This window comes from Oncorhynchus clarkii, chromosome 19, assembly GCF_045791955.1.
Source record: "Oncorhynchus clarkii lewisi isolate Uvic-CL-2024 chromosome 19, UVic_Ocla_1.0, whole genome shotgun sequence".
In the NCBI taxonomy this organism is placed as follows: Eukaryota; Metazoa; Chordata; class Actinopteri; order Salmoniformes; family Salmonidae; genus Oncorhynchus; species Oncorhynchus clarkii.
In genome coordinates, this window is record NC_092165.1 from 6,650,671 (window position 1) to 6,667,446 (window position 16,776).

Genomic DNA, 16,776 nt, shown 5'->3' on the forward strand with positions numbered 1-16,776 from the left:
CCTAGAGAGGAACCAGGCTATGTGGGGTGGCCAGTCCTCTTCTGGCTGTGCCAGGTGGAGATTATAACAGAACATGGCCAAAATGTTCATAAATGACCAGCATGGTCAAATAATAATAATCACAGTAGCTGTCAAGGGTGCAGCAAGTCAGGACCTCAGGAGTAAATGTCAGTTGGCTTTTCATAGCCGATCATTAAGAGTATCTCTACCGCTCCTGCTGTCTCTTGAGAGTTGAAAACAGCAGGTCTGGGACAGATAGCACGTCCGGTGAACAGGTCAGGGTTCCATAGCCGCAGGCAGAACAGTTGAAACTGGAGCAGCAGCACGGCCAGGTGGACATCATGCTAGGTAGTCCTGAGGCATGGTCCTAGGGCTCAGGTCCTCCGAGAGAGAGAAAGAAAGAGAGAATTAGAGAGAGCATACTTAAATTCACACAAGACACTGGATAAGACAGGAGAAGTACTCCAGATACAACAGACTGACCCTAGCCCCCCGACACATAAACTACTGCAACATAAATACTGGAGGCTGAGAAATGAGGGGTCAGGAGACTCTGTGGCCCCATCCGATGATACCCCCGGACAGGGCCAAACAGGCAGGATATAACCCCACCCACTTTGCCAAAGCACAGCCCCCACACCACTAGAGGGATATCTTCAACCACCAACTTACCATCCTGAGACAAGGCAGAGTATAGCCCACAAAGATCTCCGCCACGGCACAACCCAAGGAGGGGGCGCCAACCCATACAGGAAGATCACGTCAGTGACTCAACCCACTCAAGTGACGCACCCCCCCTAGGGATGGCATGGAAGAGCACCAGTAAGCCAGTGACTCAGCCCCTGTAAAAGGGTTAGAGGCAGAGAATCCCAGTGGAAAGAGGGGAACCGGCCAGGCAGAGACAGCAAGGGCGGTTCGTTGCTCCAGAACCTTTTCGTTCACCTTCACACTCCTGGGCCAGACTACACTCAATCATATGACCCACTGAAGAGATGAGTTTTCAGTAAAGACTTAAAGGTTGAGACTGAGTCTGCGTCTTTCACATGGGTAGGCAGACCATTCCATAAAAATGGAGCTCTATAGGAGAAAGCCCTTCCTCCAGCTGTTTGCTTAGAAATTCTAGGGACAATTAGGAGACCTGCATCTTGTGACCATAGCGTAGGTGTGGGTATGTACGACAGGACCAAATCGGAAAAATAGGTAGGAGCAAGCCCATGTAATGCTTTGTAGATTTAGATGGTGAATAAGTCCTGGAAAAGCTTACAGCTGTAGTTAAAGATGGACTCCATTTATTTAAACACAGTAGACCCAAGCAACAAGCAGTTAAAATGAAAGTCATAAGTATCTCAATCAACGTTTCATCCTCACCTACCTCTTTCTGTCTTTCCCATCCCTCCCTCACCTCTCTCCCGCCTCCCTCTGACACACTCTCCCTTCTCTCTCCCCAAAGGAGACGAAGCAAGAAGCCAACCTGTGCTCCTCCTCTCTCTTCCTCTCACCTCCCTCATTCACTCACTCTCTCTTCCACCTCTCTCTGACACACTCTCCTTTCTCTCTCCCCCTTTCTCTCCCGAAAGGAGAGACGAAGCAAGAAGCCGACCTGCGCTCCTCTTCTCTCTCCCTCTTCCTCACCTCCCTCCAGTGCCTCCTCTTCTACGTCTGCTTCTCCTCTCCTCTCCTTCCTCTCCAGTACCTCACCTTCATCCTGCAAGTCCTCAACAGTGCCTTCATCTATGGTGGACACCAAGCCTTCCTCACCATCGCGTACGTTCACACTGTGTGTGTGTGTTATGTCTCCTATCCTAAAGTACCCCCAGCCCCACCACCACAATTTAACCCTACCTCAACCACCATTTCTACTATTGCTTTTACCATCGAGGACCACTTTGGAAATAATCATTTTAATGAATACTTTCAAGTGATATCCTCTAGGTCCACATTGTACAGTTTGTTGTATATGTCTGTTACCCAAAATAAATTCAATTCAACAAAAGAAAACTCCACTAGTCATCCAGTTGTTTAATCCGTCTGTCTTCTTCTTTTCCTCTCATCTCCCCACCAGGTTCCCCGGCTGCCATTTTGGTAAGTTGTCTGGTCTGATAACATCTCTGTCAGCTGTGGTTCTGCTGCTCCAGTTCCCTGTTCTACACCTCATCAGAGAGTTGCTGCATGGAGACCCTATCTATGTGAGTCAGTCAGTCAACTTATTTTTCCTACAGAAAACAGTAGGGGCCTCATACCTGTGTAATGAACTAGGGTTATATACCTTTGAGTGTTTACCAAGCCTCTCATCGAGTACCCGCTGTTGTTCTACGTATTTGGTGTATTCCAGAACTAACTGTTTCAACTAGTGAGTGGCTTGGTGATGACTAGATTGATGGAATCAGATGTGCTAGAACTGTAATACATTAAGTAAGTAGAATGGCTGGAGTACTGGAGAGGATGTTTTGGGAAACAGATAGACCACAGGCTCTGCACAAGGGGGGCTCAATCTTTGTGTTCTTCTTCCCACCTCTCCTCTCCTCCAGGTGAACGTGGGTCTGACCCTCCTCACCCTCCTCACCTTCATCCACCCCCTCCACGTCCACCTCCACTGCCGCTCTCTAGCCAGTCAGAGGAGGGCTAGGACCGAACAGGAAGTAACAAACTCAGGGTCAAAGGTCACGTGCAACAGGCTGGTGGGGATGTGACGACAACCAACAACAGTAGTGGTGCGTCTCAATAGTCTAAAGTCGCTTCCTCTCCTTGTCTCCTTTCCTTTGATAACATTGATCTGATAAAATTGGTGGAAAACAGGGTCTGTGTCCCAAATAGTGCCCTATCCCCTACATGAGACATTACTTTTGATGGGACCTGGATAAAAGTAGTGCCCTATATTAGGGAATAGGGTGCATTGGGGCACAAACAGGTGCTTCTGTAGGGTGCCTTCCCTTCGCCATCTTGCTTTCACTTGTCCGATGTAGGTGAAGGAGAGGAGACGAGGAGAGAAAGCATCTTTAGACTGTTGGGATGCATCCAGGACAATTGACACTACATCATGGACAATGCCACTGACTGTTCAAGGCAGGGCAAAGGAGGACAGTGACCAAAGTGAAGACCTACTGTAATGTGCGTGTTAACCTGTCTGATTGTAATAAAGAATACAACTAAACTGTGAAACAACAAAGTCCAAAGTATAGTTTAATTGATAAGTTTGAATGGTCAAAATATCAATCACAATGGGTTAAATATGTGGCTCCCAAGTGACGCAGCGGTCTAAGGCACTGCATCTCAGTGCTAGAGGTGTCACTACAGACCCTGGTTTGATCCCGGGCTGTATCACAACCGGCCGTGATCGGGAGTCCCATAGGGCGATGCACAGTTGGCCCAGCGTCCTCTGGGTTAGGGGAGGGTTTGCCCGGGGTACGCCGTCATTGTAAATAATAATTTGTCCTTAACTGACTTGCCTAGTTAAATAAAGGTGAAATAAATACAATTAATAATATATATATATATATATATATATATATATAACCCTAACCCTATATATTAGGCGAGCCTGTAGAGCAGTTCTCAGCATGCGCCCCCAAAATTTAATGCAACTCTCATGTACTTACGGTAAATTGAATGAGACGTCATCACGTCATGTTGCATTATTATTGTAGACACAGGAACAGGGATTTGTTAACCGCTATGATCTGAGGTTTAAACTACCCAACCAGGTGTCCACTTACAGGCCACAGTGTTTAAACATATTACAATTCAATATCGCTATTTTTCCCTTTAAAATTTGCCATTATCAATATCTAGCTAGCTAGGCTATTCTAGCTAGAATGTCGGAGACCGTAATGTTTCAGACGCAGTTGTCGTCCATCATGGAAGCTCTATCCACCGCCGCCATGGCGGAGATAACCAAACTGGTGGACGAGTACTCCGCGTTTTTACGTGGGGAACTGTCACGTAAAAAACACGACAACGAAATCCTGATGAAAAAGCTGAAAGTAGTTGAAAACCGGCACCGGAAAAGGACATCTACGATTGAACACGGCGGGGACGGAGTTGGCGCTGTGCTGCGCGAGAGACTTTGGAACGGGGGTTCCCTACCGCCCCGTACGTGTTTATGTATTTAGTTTTAAATGCTTGGTGATTTAAAATCGACAGTCTAAAATGAAGTATTGTGGTCCCTTCTCTTTCCATGCAGAAACCAACAGAGAACACAAGCCCGACCCAGTCTTTACGCAGCAGGGTTGCAGCAGCGAGTGGAGTAATGGACCCGCGGCGCGGGAGGGACTAAGGACGGACGAGGTAGTGTAGCCGCACATTACACTCTTTTGTTTTATCAGCAGTAAAATAGTTAATCGTGGGCATGGCATTGATATTATTTACAGCTGAATTATAAGGTATAATAATTTACATAAGGATTGATTAAAACATTGTCAAAAACAGGCTAATAGGCTAGTATAGGGTAAAGGTATTAATGCATTACGCAGGCATACACGCAAGTACGTGTTTATGTAATTTGCCTCCCATTAACAATGCATTGATCACACTATCACCGTCTCTGTCCGTTAACAGACCACTGTAACAGACGAGACGGCTGAACCAGTTACCATCAAACAAGAGAGACTGGAGGAGGACGGCCCAGGGGAATGTGGTGCTCCAAATGAACTGAGGATGAATGGTGAGAGAGACAAACCACGTTTCCATCAACAGTTTTTATACAAGGAAAGTCATACCGAACTTTTTTTTTTATCACGATGGATGGAAACAGGAAGTTTCGGTACAATTTTCTAAATGCCAACAGATATCATTTGTTCATTCGACACGGTGAGACCTTTTTGTCTGTAAAATGAATTATGCGAGAAGTGGGGATTGAAACGCCTCTGGGCCAATATTGAAATTATAACCGTCATATCGAGGTGAATTTGGAGTCACGTGATGATATGTTGTGTGTGGTCCTCCCACTACGACTCGGGAAATCATGCAGTTTATTAGGCTACAGATGAAATAACATGATGAACTTCAGGGTGGTGCTGCTCCTTTCCGATTAATATCATTGGTCTGATTCTGGGGATGCTTGACTGCCGTTTGACAAATATTCTAGCTCCATAATAATTTAGGTTTAAAGTTTATTTCCAGCAATTCTACACATTTTGTAATGGGGTGCAGAGAATATTTTGCCGTTTTTAAATGTAATTTTCTTGCAATTCTTTACATTTTGCCATGTCTAATGTGTATTCATGTGATATTTGAGTGACTCAACAAAATCTATGGGCTAAAAAACCTAGCAAAAAAAATGTTAGTTGATCTGGACATTTCTGACAAGTTATAAATAGCTCTCTAAGGTATGCAAGTGTAACAGATGTGAAACGGCTAGGTAGCGTTTCAATCGGTGACGTCACTTGCTCTGAGACCTTGAAGTAGTGGTTCCCCTTGCTCTGCAAGAGCCGCGGCTTTTGTGGAGCGATGGATAAACGATGCTTCGTGGGTGACTGTTGTTGATGTGTGCAGAGGGTCCCTGGTTCGCGCCCGGGTATGGGCGAGGGACGGTCTAAAGTTATACTGCTACACAATGACTGACATGACAAGAGGAAAGCTGATGATGTACCACCCAATTTAGAAGTTGCACCTTGTGCATTCTACTGTTTCAAGTTGAAAGCCAGACTGAGTTCCTGTTTTTTATCTGCAACAAGTCCGTTTGGTGGAAACACACCACTGGTGGGAAAATGCACATATTTTCTATGCAGATTTGAGAATATTCACATTAAATTGGATGGAAACCTAGCTACTGAGAGAGAAGGAAAGAGCTTAAATGAAATGAGGGAGGAAGAGAGGCCAAGTTCAAACATCCAGCCAGCAAAATGCAATATTGCATGGTTGGTGGTGGTGGTAGTGATGATGATGATGATGGTGGTGGTGAGGATGATGATGACATTGCCTTCTGTTTTCTATCCCGTGTTGTCCCCTCTCCTACATGTAAGCTCCTGAGCGTTCCACCACTCCACTGGTCGCCCGGCAACCGCATCCCACTGATCAGAGCAGTTTTGAGGAGGACTGGGGGTTCCAGAGTACACCACCAGGGGGTAGAGATGAGCTCAGTGACTCTATGGAACACAACATAGAAGTGGAACATAGAACTATGGGACACCACATAGAACAGGAACATAGAACTATGGGACACCACATAGAACTGGAACATAGAACTCTGGACCATGACCTCAGTAGCAGCTCTCACTGCCTTGACCAGGAACAGCCTGTAGTAGTTGAGATCTGCCTCAAGAGGGAGCCAGAGAGCCCATGTCCAGACCTCAACCCACTACCGGGAGGAGAACCAGGCCTGGGGGTCGACCAGGGGGATCTGGGCCAAACGTACCACGAGTATGCAGCACTGAACCTGGGGTACGGTGGCTACACAGACACCTCTGGTCTATTTTTCACCTACTCGTCAGAAAACCAACTACAACAACACACTTCCTCCTCGACAACGACCACAGACGATTACGCATCGTTCCCGGGGAAACACTCCGTCACCGTCATGCCCGGTCACCATGGAGACCAAAGAGGAAATGGTGGGACTGTCAGAATTCGAGCTCCCCTCAGTAAAGAGAAGGAGGGGAGGTTCGTATGCAAACATTGTGGGAAGGGTTTCCCCTACATCAGCTGCCTTAAGCGACACGCCCTCAACCACACGAGAGAGAGGACGCATCACTGTTCCATGTGTGGGCGGAGCTTCATCAGACCCAGTCACCTGAGGAGGCATGAACTGCTGCACACGGGGGTCCGACCCTTCGCCTGCGCACTATGTGGACGCCACTTCTCGCATGGCGCACACCTCCGAGCTCACATGAAGACACACACGTGATGGAAGTGCCCTGTGTGTGTGTGTGACGTAATTGACTTCTTGTTTTACATATGATCTAAAGTTTTATGTGGAAAGACTTGAACCAGTTTTAAAAGGGGGGATTCCACGTCAATTCAAGAGTTCAATACATACAGTAGACATCTGTTCTGTGGATTGGTCTTTATTGTAGCCTGCTGTGTTGCTAGGCAGTTTCTGAGTAAAATGCTGATGGTTGAGAGAGCTGCTTTCATTGGTCAAGTTACTTTTTAATTCCAGAAGATGTATTTTATTATTGCTGTCAAATCATATTCCAAGTTTGTATTTCCATTTTACAATTAATGACATTATCATCAGAAATCCCACACAGAGCTGTTCTTAGGCACAACACGGAGTGTCTGGACACAGCCCCTAGCTGTGGTATATTGGCCATATACCACAAACCCCCGAGGTGCCTTATTGCTGTTATAAACTGGTTACAAGTGTAATTAGAACAGGAAAAATGCATGTTTTGTCATACCCCTGGTATATGTCTAATATACCATGGCTTTCAGCCAATTAGCACTCAGGGCTCTACCACCCAGTTGATAATTAGATATAAGCAACTGGAGACAACTCACCACTCACCACCATATTTTGGTCCATGGCCATGGTTCCAACATGGCCATTTAGCCAAGTCCCCAATGCCTGGCCAACGCTTGCGTCGCGTGCACCATGAAGCGCAGGTGGAAAGACAGACAGTGAATGGACAGGCACATCGCGGCGCCTGCGCGTAATGACGAGGTTTCTGTTTAGAGTTCTACCACAAATCAACAAGAGGATCGACATTAAACTAAGTGGGATCATTAAACAAGGTGAGTGGCTGGTATATAGGCTACAGCCTATGTATGGCATCGTTTTCATAGCCTACGATTTATGATCAATGCTGCATGGTTGAACTGTGGCCAGTGTAATAATTGTCATAAAAGTTGCTCTACCATAGCCATACACGTTTTTATTGTTTTATGACAGCACCGTGTCGTATACTGGCCAACGTCCCGCTATAACCGAACTATTTTACTGTCTATTAGGCGTTTTGGCAGCATACTATAGATTGCGCGCAAAGAAAACACAGTAATGCAATGACCGCATGGCGGATTAGTCTGTAGCTAATCTGATGTGGTTTACCGTTATAGGGCGAGTGTACTGTCTGTTGTAGTCTTCCCGCACTGTACTGTAGGCTCTAGCTCAGTGCACATTCTCATACCATTAGCGGATTTATTACGCATTAGACCGTAGTCGATAGTCCCTAGATTGTATTATTCCGACTTCCGACCTTGTATTATAATTATTTATCCTTAAAGTGTTTGATGTGCACTATGTATTTTTATTATTAATTGTTATTGTATTATTACACTTGCCACGTGTTGTGATGCCTCTTTACTTGTATATTTTAGGGGGAAGATGAACAATCGCCTCTCTCAAAGCAAATGACAGGATCATTTATGAAATGGCAACAAAGGAATGAACAAAAGTCATGAGTTACACACTGAAGAAAAGAGAGGGAAATAAACACAAAGTGGAACAAAGTGGGCGGAAAGGAGAGGAAGTGAGAAAGAAAGAGGAAGAGAAACACATCTACTAGAGGGGCTATTAGAGCAACCGTTCATCAGTTTACACTGCAGGTTGAGAAACGTCACACTCCTCGTGGATTTAACCACTAGGCCTACTATTATGACAACTCTTAGTGTGCTATGATCTCAAATTCTACTATGGCCACCACTACCACTTCAAGAATGAGTTGTTTGAAACGTGTCATAAAACGTGTCATCCGTAACTTCTTCTGATACTGCAAGTCGTTCTATAGACAGTCTAATGTTCTTCTACATTTAGATTTACATTTAGGTCGTTTAACAGAGGCTCTTATCCAGAGCAACACAAGCCTTCCATCCTAAAAAATACATTTAAAAAACTTGTTGAGAAGGGGAGTTAACCCGTATATTTTCTGATAAGTGCAGTTTGAATTGGAATGCCACGTCTTATCTCTCCCACCCAGCACTTCTTTGTAGTGATACAGCTACTTTTCAGCCAGACACTCTCAAATACTCAAAACAACTATCAAGAGGGATAGAGAGCGAGGGAGAGAGCGAGGGAGAGAGAGAGAGAGGGAGAGGGAGAGCGAGCGAGGGAGGGAGGGAGAGAACGAGAGGGAGGGAGAGAGAGAGCGAGGGAGGGAGGGAGAGAGAGAGCGAGGGAGGGAGAGAGAGAGCGAGGGAGAGAGAGAGCAAGGGAGAGAGAGGGAGGGAGGGCATATAGAAAAGTAAGACAAGAGTCAGAGGATAGAAAAAGGGTCTCTTTGAATACAGTCACCCACTAACCCCACATTAATAAGACAACAAGAACAGTCCTTTGAGTGACAGTTAAACAGGCAGCCAGTCAGTCAGTCAAAGCAGGGAGTCAGCCAGGCAAGTAGCTATCAGTCGGTCAGCCAGCCAGTCAGAGCAGGGAGTCAGTCAGGCAGAGCAGGGAGTCAGTCCATCTCTCTCTCAGTCGGTCAGCCAGCCAGCCAGCCAGTCAGAGCAAGGACTCAGTCAGCCAGGCAGGTAGCTAGCCAGCCAGTCAGCCAGCCTGTTAATCAGGGAGGATGCTGGGATGCGGTGGGGGTGGAGTGGGGTTGCGGTACAGGCTGACCCTGGCCACAGGGTTGGTGGAGTGTCTGTGTTTTGCCGGCGTGGTCTTCGGCTGGGCATCGCTGGTCTTCGTCCTGAAGACAGACGGATACTTCACTGACCTGTGTGTCAATCTGACTACTGGACCCAACAGTACAGTGGAAACAGGTTAGTAGTTCAATGCTATTCAGTTCAATATGACATAGAATACAATAGTATAGATTGGAATATAATAGAATACGAAGCACAGCTGAGGAGTTCATACTAGAAAACTGAAGGACCTGGATCTCTACTTCTATCTCTCTCTGTATTCATCTCTCTCTCTGCCCCATCCCCCCTTCCCCACGCTCTCTCTCCTCATCCATCCATCCATATCTCTCTCTCTGCCCCATCCCCCCTCCCCCACGCCCTCTCTCCTCATCCATCCATCCATCTCTCTCTCTGCCCCATCCCCCCTCCCCCACGCTCTCTCTCCTCATCCATCCATCCATATCTCTCTCTATATTCATCTCTCTCTCTGCCCCATCCCCCCTCCCCCACGCCCTCTCTCCTCATCCATCCATCCATATCTCTCTCTCTATTCATCTCTCTCTCTGCCCCACCCCCCCTCCCCCACGCTCTCTCTCCTCATCCATCCATATCTCTCTCTCTCAGACTGTAGTGGACAGGATGAACAGTTCTCCCTGGTCTTCATCATCCCTAATCTCTCTCCCCTTCCCTCCATCTCTCTCTCAGACTGTAGTGGACAGGATGAACAGTTCTCCCTGGTCTTCACCATCACTAATCTCTCTCCCCATCCCTCCATCTCTCTCTCTCAGACTGTAGTGGACAGGATGAACAGTTCTCCCTAATCTCTCTCCCCATCCCTCCATCTCTCTCTGACTGTAGTGGACAGGATGAACAGTTCTCCCTGGTCTTCATCATCCCTAATCTCTCTCCCCATCCCTCCATCTCTCTCTCAGACTGTAGTGGACAGGATGAACAGTTATCCCTAATCTCTCTCCCAATCCCTCCATCTCTCTCTCTCAGACTGTAGTGGACAGGATGAACAGTTATCCCTAATCTCTCTCCCCATCTCTCTCTCAGGCTGTAGTGGACAGGATGAACAGTTCTCCCTGGTCTTCATCATCCCTAATCTCTCTCCCCATCCCTCCATCTCTCTCTCAGACTGTAGTGGACAGGATGAACAGTTCTCCCTGGTCTTCATCATCCCTAATCTCTCTCCCCATCCCTCCATCTCTCTCTCAGACTGTAGTGGACAGGATGAACAGTTCTCCCTAATCTCTCTCCCCATCCCTCCATCTCTCTCTCAGACTGTAGTGGACAGGATGAACAGTTCTCCCTGGTCTTCATCATCCCTAATCTCTCTCCCCTTCTCTCCATCTCTCTCTCAGACTGTAGTGGACAGGATGAACAGTTCTCCCTGGTCTTCATCATCCCTAATCTCTCTCCCCATCCCTCCATCTCTCTCTCTCAGACTGTAGTGGACAGGATGAACAGTTCTCCCTAATCTCTCTCCCCATCCCTCCATCTCTCTCTGACTGTAGTGGACAGGATGAACAGTTCTCCCTGGTCTTCATCATCCCTAATCTCTCTCCCATCACTCCATCTCTCTCTCAGACTGTAGTGGACAGGATGAACAGTTATCCCTAATCTCTCTCTCAGACTGTAGTGGACAGGATGAACAGTTCTCCCTGGTCTTCATCATCCCTAATATCTCTCCCCATCCCTACATCTCTCTCTCAGACTGTAGTGGACAGGATGAACAGTTCTCCCTGGTCTTCACCGTCACCTCCTTTATGAACAACTTCCTCACGCTTCCCAACGGATTCATCTTCGACCGCTTCGGCACCATGGCAACGAGGCTTCTGGGAATGTGAGTCTTTTTTCAACTACAGAAATCCAGGCTTCATTGCTAGGGCCCAGAGTTTTTCCTGCCCTGGTCAGGTAAGGATGGCAATATACCCATATACAATGTGATATATGGCATATCCATTGCAAATAATTCTTACAATGTCAACATTTAAAGAATATAACTAGGTCCTGACCTCTGACCAGTATTTCCAGGACATCCACAGAGTTTTATCTACACATAGTCAATTAATTACAATTCTTCAGTAAGTTTATACCTAGACTGTCGCCTAGACCAGAGAGAGTGACTGAGTCACTGAGTCTATAGGGGGTGGGAAGGTGAGGGTCCATTCCTGGTTTACTCAGTCATTGTTGTTGTAGAATATGTATGCATATTTTAAGCTTAGCTCTACAGGTTTATTGAGGTTGTCTTCTGACCCACTGTGAAATGTGTCACGACTAAAGTTTAACAGACCATAACCCACTGTGTGACACCTCTTTATCTACCTCTGCTCTGTATTCCCCTCAGATGTCTCTACACCACTGGTACACTGATGGTTGCCTTCTCCAGTTCAGGTGAACATAGACTGTACAGTAGAACGGTGGTTATTCAATCAGAACAGCTCTTGGTGTTCGTGTATTTGATAAATGAACAAAGACAATCAATCAAATGTATTTCTAAAGCTCTATTTACATCAGCAGATGACACAAAGGGCTTGTAAGGAAACCCCGCCTAAAACCCTAAACAGCAAGCAATGCAGATGTAGAAGCACAGTGGCTAGGAAAAACTCCCTAGAAAGGCCAAAACCTAGAGAAGAACCAGGCTCTGGCTGTTCCCGCTAGAAATTATAAGAGTACATGGCCATTAAGGCCAGATCGTTCTTCAAGATGTTCAAACGTTCATAGATGACCAGCAGGGTCAAATAATAATCACAGTGGTTGAGGAGGGTGCAACAGGTCAGCACCTCAGGAGGAGTAAGTGTCAGTTGGCTTTTCATAGCCGAGCATTCAGAGGTTGAGAGAGAGACACCGGGAGAAGGAGAGAGAGTGTTGAAACAGCAGATCCTGGATAAGGTAGCACGTCGGGCAGACCAGCAGAAACTGGAGCAGCAGTACGACCAGGTGGACTGGGGACGGGGACCTGCAAAAGCATTAGGAAGAGCACATTCCTAGTGTTGGATGTTGGATGAGTAAATATTGATCCAGGCTGAACTTGGCCTATGCTGTCTGTGTCTCTCTCTCTCTCTAATAGCTCTGTCCATGCTGCTGTTCCCAGCCCTGTCTTTCATCGCAGTGGGAGGTATATTGTTCCTCATCACAAACATACAGGTACAGCAGCATGCCATGACTCCTCAGTTTCAACACAGTTCCAGACAGGACACACAGTATTCATTACATCTGTGTAACAGCTGTATGTCACACACTATTTTGTCTGTGTAACAGGTGTATGTCACACACTATTTTGTCTGACACATAAAACTGATATTTATTCAGTAAATACTGTATTTATACTGTATACTATATGGATACTGTGTTTATACTGTATACTATATGGATACTGTATTTCTCTGTATACTAAATGGATACTGTATTTCTCTGTATACTAAATGGACACTGTATTTATACTGTGTACTATATGGATACTGTATTTATACTGTGTACTAAATGGATACTGTATTTCTCTGTGTACTATATGGATACTGTATTTATACTGTGTACTATATGGATACTGTATTTATACTGTGTACTATATGGACACTGTATTTATTCTGTGTACTATATGGATACTGTATTTCTCTGTGTACTATATGGATACTGTATTTCTCTGTGTACTATATGGATACTGTATTTATACTGTGTACTATATGGATACTGTATTTATACTGTGTACTATATGGATACTGTATTTCTCTGTGTACTATATGGATACTGTATTTATACTGTGTACTAGATGGATACTGTATTTATACTGTGTACTATATGGATACTGTATTTATACTGTGTACTATATGGACACTGTATTTATACTGTGTACTATATGGATACTGTATTTATACTATGGACACTGTATTTATACTGTGTACTATATGGATACTGTATTTATACTGTGTACTATATGGATACTGTATTTATACTGTGTACTATATGGATACTGTATTTATACTGTGTACTATATGGACACTGTATTTATACTGTGTACTATATGGACACTGTATTTATACTATGGACACTGTATTTATACTGTGTACTATATGGGTGGATTTCTTCTTCTTGGATGAATGTCCACAATTGTTGAACTGTTGTTCGCTACCATAGGTTGGGAACCTATTTGGCTCCCATCGTTCCACCATCATCACCCTCTATAATGGAGCCTTCGACTCTTCCTCGGCTGTCTTCCTCATCATCAAGGTATCACAGAACTCACACATACTGTAGCCTACAGGACAGAGGCCTCTGAGAGAAAAATGTTCTGCTCGTCAGGTTACTAGATAACTGCCTTAAAAAGGCCAAGTGTATAAAACAGATCAATTTGTATATATTGTAGATATATCCCATATAATGATTATATTTGTATATATTGTAGATATATCCCATATATTGATTATATTTGTATATATTGTAGATATATCCCATATAATGATTATATTTGTATATATTGTAGATATATCCCATATAATGATTATATTTGTATTATATGTAGTCATGGTCATTTAATAGCTATCCATTGGTGGCTCTGCTTATCCATCTCTCTCTCCCTCCGTCTCAGGTGATGTATGAAGGAGGGGTCTCCCTCCGCTCCTCCTTCCTCATTCTCTCTGTCTGCAGTGTCATCCACCTCCTCAGGACGTTCTTCCTCATGCCCAACACCCACATTCCCTACCCACTCCCCGAGGGCTTCACCTATGGGTGAGAACTACAACTCCCACACATACGACAGTATTCATCTGACCAGGCCCTATGATACATAATGCCATAGTATGTATGGGGGCTGTAGTTGTCACCTAGAGAACTACGACTCGCATAGGGCCTGGGGGGTTTCCAGACCATGGAGTGTTTCCTTGTCAGATTACTTGGGCAGGAAAAAGTCCTGTACATGTTCATAGATAAATGCAAAATTAAATTAAATGATTATTAGTGTTTGGCATTTAACAAATGGTATTGAATTGTTAGGTAAGTCTCAATGACATCCATTCATATCAGATGGGTGACCCTGATGATAAAACATATATGATTATACTCTGATGCTTCCTTTTCAACAGCGTAAGCCCTGGAAAGTCCAACAGCTACAACGTAGAGGAGATTGAGAAGACGCGAGAGACGGGGATGACATCGGAGGGGGAGGGGCCAGCTGAGACTGACGACATGCCCCTACAGCCTGATGATGGGCAGCAGTCGGAAGACTCTGGGAAAGGTGTCGTTTGGCCAACTACAATCTTTAATCTGGCTGGGGAATGGAAGGTGCATTTTGTTGACTCAAATGTTCTCCTCTCTCTCTCTCAGTGGCCAGTTTCAGGAGTTGTGTACAGTCGTGGTTCTTCCTGTGGCATCTGGTGTGGCTGTCTGTCATGCAGCTGAGACACTACCTCTTCATCGGAACACTGAACCCCATGCTCAACCGGCTGGCCGACAACGACTCAGCCCTGGGTAAACCATACACATGAACACACGCATGCACACACCAAAGCATAGGTTCACTGAATGAATCTAAATACTCTCTCGCTCTCCCTCCCCCCTCTCTCCCTCCCCCCTCTCTCTCAGTGAGTCAGTACACCAATGCCTTTGCCTTCACCCAGCTGTGTGGGGTCCTCTGTGCTCCCTGGAACGGCCTCATCATGGACAGACACAAGGGGAAGCCTCTGGCTCCAGGTGGGTCACATGGCTCTAGCTTAGCCTCTGGCTCCAGGTCGGTCACATGGCTCTAGCTTAGCCTCTGGCTCCAGGTGGGTCACATGGCTCTAGCTTAGCCTCTGGCTCCAGGTGGGTCACATGGCTCTAGCTTAGCAACAACAGGATGGTGTTCAATAGTGCACAAAGTAGCTAAATGTTAAGCAATTAAAGACCAAAATGGGTATCCTTATTTGTTCAGGTAGTAGGCCTACCTTCTGTTTCAGTCTAGAATATATACTTTTTAATCCTATTTCATGCCTCATGAGCAAGGCCATGGTTCTGGTGTGTGTGTGTCCATCATCATCATCCTCACCCAACCTTTCTCTCACCTCCTCCCTCTATAGGAGAAACAGATAAGGAGGCAGACCTACGCTCCTCCTCTCTCTCCCTCTTCCTCACCTCCCTCCAGTGCCTCCTCTTCTCCATCTGCGCCTCCTCTCCTCTCCTCCCTCTCCAGTACCTCACCTTCATCCTGCAGGTCCTCAACCGCTCCTTCCTCTACGGAGGCAACGCAGCCTTCATCAGCATCGCGTGAGTGAAAGAGGGATAGAGACAGATAGTGGGGGCAGAGTGGCAGATTAATAGAGAGATCTGACAGGAAGGAAATAAAAAGGAAGATTATAGAAGAAGGAACAAGGGACTCAAAAATAAAGACAATAGACTTGACATTCTAAAATGTAAAAATACAGTTGAAAGACTAAAGTTTACAATAAAGGAAGGTGACTGAGTGCTCCTCATTCATACTTCCCTCAGTTGATGTCTTTCTCCTTCCTGCCCTCTCTCACCAGTTTTCCTGGGGTCCACTTTGGGAAGCTGTATGGTTTGGTGATGTCTCTGTCTGCCGTGGTGTCACTGCTGCAGTACCCCTGTTTCGCCCTGGTCAAAGGAGCCCTAGGTGGAGACCCCTTCTATGTGAGTGGGTCATACAAACATACGGTCACTAGATGACTAACCTCGTCCCCAGGCTCAGTTGCTATCGCGAGAGAGCCGGCAGGGTGGATGAGATTAGTAGATGTACTGTGCTGTACTTGCCAAAAAGTAAATATTGAAATGTCTTTGTTGAACCTCACAGCTCATAACACAAAAACAGTGTAACTTGCAGTTGGCCTACTTTGTACACGTGTATGGTTAAGGCTACGCTCTCAAAAGGGCTGTCTTTGTCATCTTTCCTCCTCAGGTGAACATCGCTCTGACTCTCCTCACTCTACTGGCGTTCATCCATCCAATCAACATCTTCTACCACTGCAGGAAACTGACCAATCAGAGGGAGGATATGGCCGGTGGTGCTGCCATCACATTGGCTGAGGCCAAAATGTAGGGCACATTACATGATGGTCCTGAGCCAAGGGAAACAGGAATTGTCTTATTTCTAATTGTTTAAAGGGAATATGTGAATATGTAAAATAATAAAACGCTTTTTTTATACTTATGTTTTACAGTAATCCCATATTCCATCAGTATGTTTTGTTGGATAGTTGTCAATAAAAATGATTATCCATTATTGTGTCCACATTTTTAAGCATAATAAGTCATAGCAGACTGTCATGCCGGAAGTCGTCAATGAAAACAAAC

The 16,776-nt window shown here is 45.5% G+C and overlaps 3 protein-coding genes across 6 annotated transcripts in view; all 3 read left to right on the forward strand.

Moving 5' to 3' along the window:
* Positions 1-3,166, forward strand: part of LOC139374645 (equilibrative nucleobase transporter 1-like) — a 15,728-nt gene extending 12,562 nt beyond the window's left edge. For all 3 annotated transcript variants that reach the window (XM_071115691.1, XM_071115693.1, XM_071115692.1), the window contains 3 exons: positions 1,578-1,764; positions 2,063-2,186; positions 2,529-3,166. In XM_071115691.1, the coding sequence (XP_070971792.1) occupies positions 1,578-1,764; positions 2,063-2,186; positions 2,529-2,690 (473 nt within the window). In that variant the 3' untranslated portion in view covers positions 2,691-3,166. The remainder of the gene's footprint in view (positions 1-1,577; positions 1,765-2,062; positions 2,187-2,528) is intronic.
* Positions 3,167-3,609: 443 nt separating this feature from the next.
* LOC139374647 (uncharacterized) lies at positions 3,610-7,058 on the forward strand. The gene is made up of 4 exons (XM_071115697.1): positions 3,610-4,089; positions 4,181-4,284; positions 4,555-4,660; positions 5,961-7,058. Exons 1-4 carry the CDS (start codon positions 3,813-3,815, stop codon positions 6,839-6,841), a joined length of 1,368 nt encoding a protein of 455 aa, XP_070971798.1. The 5' UTR covers positions 3,610-3,812; the 3' UTR covers positions 6,842-7,058.
* Positions 7,059-7,559: 501 nt separating this feature from the next.
* On the forward strand, positions 7,560-16,705 carry LOC139374646 (equilibrative nucleobase transporter 1-like). Of its 2 annotated transcripts, none has more exons than XM_071115695.1 (13): positions 7,560-7,671; positions 8,254-9,633; positions 11,212-11,341; positions 11,846-11,892; positions 12,569-12,645; positions 13,633-13,725; positions 14,084-14,223; positions 14,577-14,728; positions 14,818-14,961; positions 15,076-15,183; positions 15,549-15,735; positions 15,993-16,116; positions 16,382-16,705. In XM_071115695.1, the coding sequence occupies exons 2-13, from the start codon at positions 9,441-9,443 to the stop codon at positions 16,520-16,522; spliced, it is 1,536 nt and encodes a 511-aa protein (XP_070971796.1). In that variant the 5' UTR covers positions 7,560-7,671; positions 8,254-9,440; the 3' UTR covers positions 16,523-16,705. The 2 variants fall into 2 exon arrangements, with proteins under 2 accessions (XP_070971796.1, XP_070971797.1); XM_071115696.1 differs by lacking the exon at positions 7,560-7,671 and having other exon boundaries at positions 9,040-9,265; positions 9,396-9,633.
* Positions 16,706-16,776: the final 71 nt, after the last annotated feature.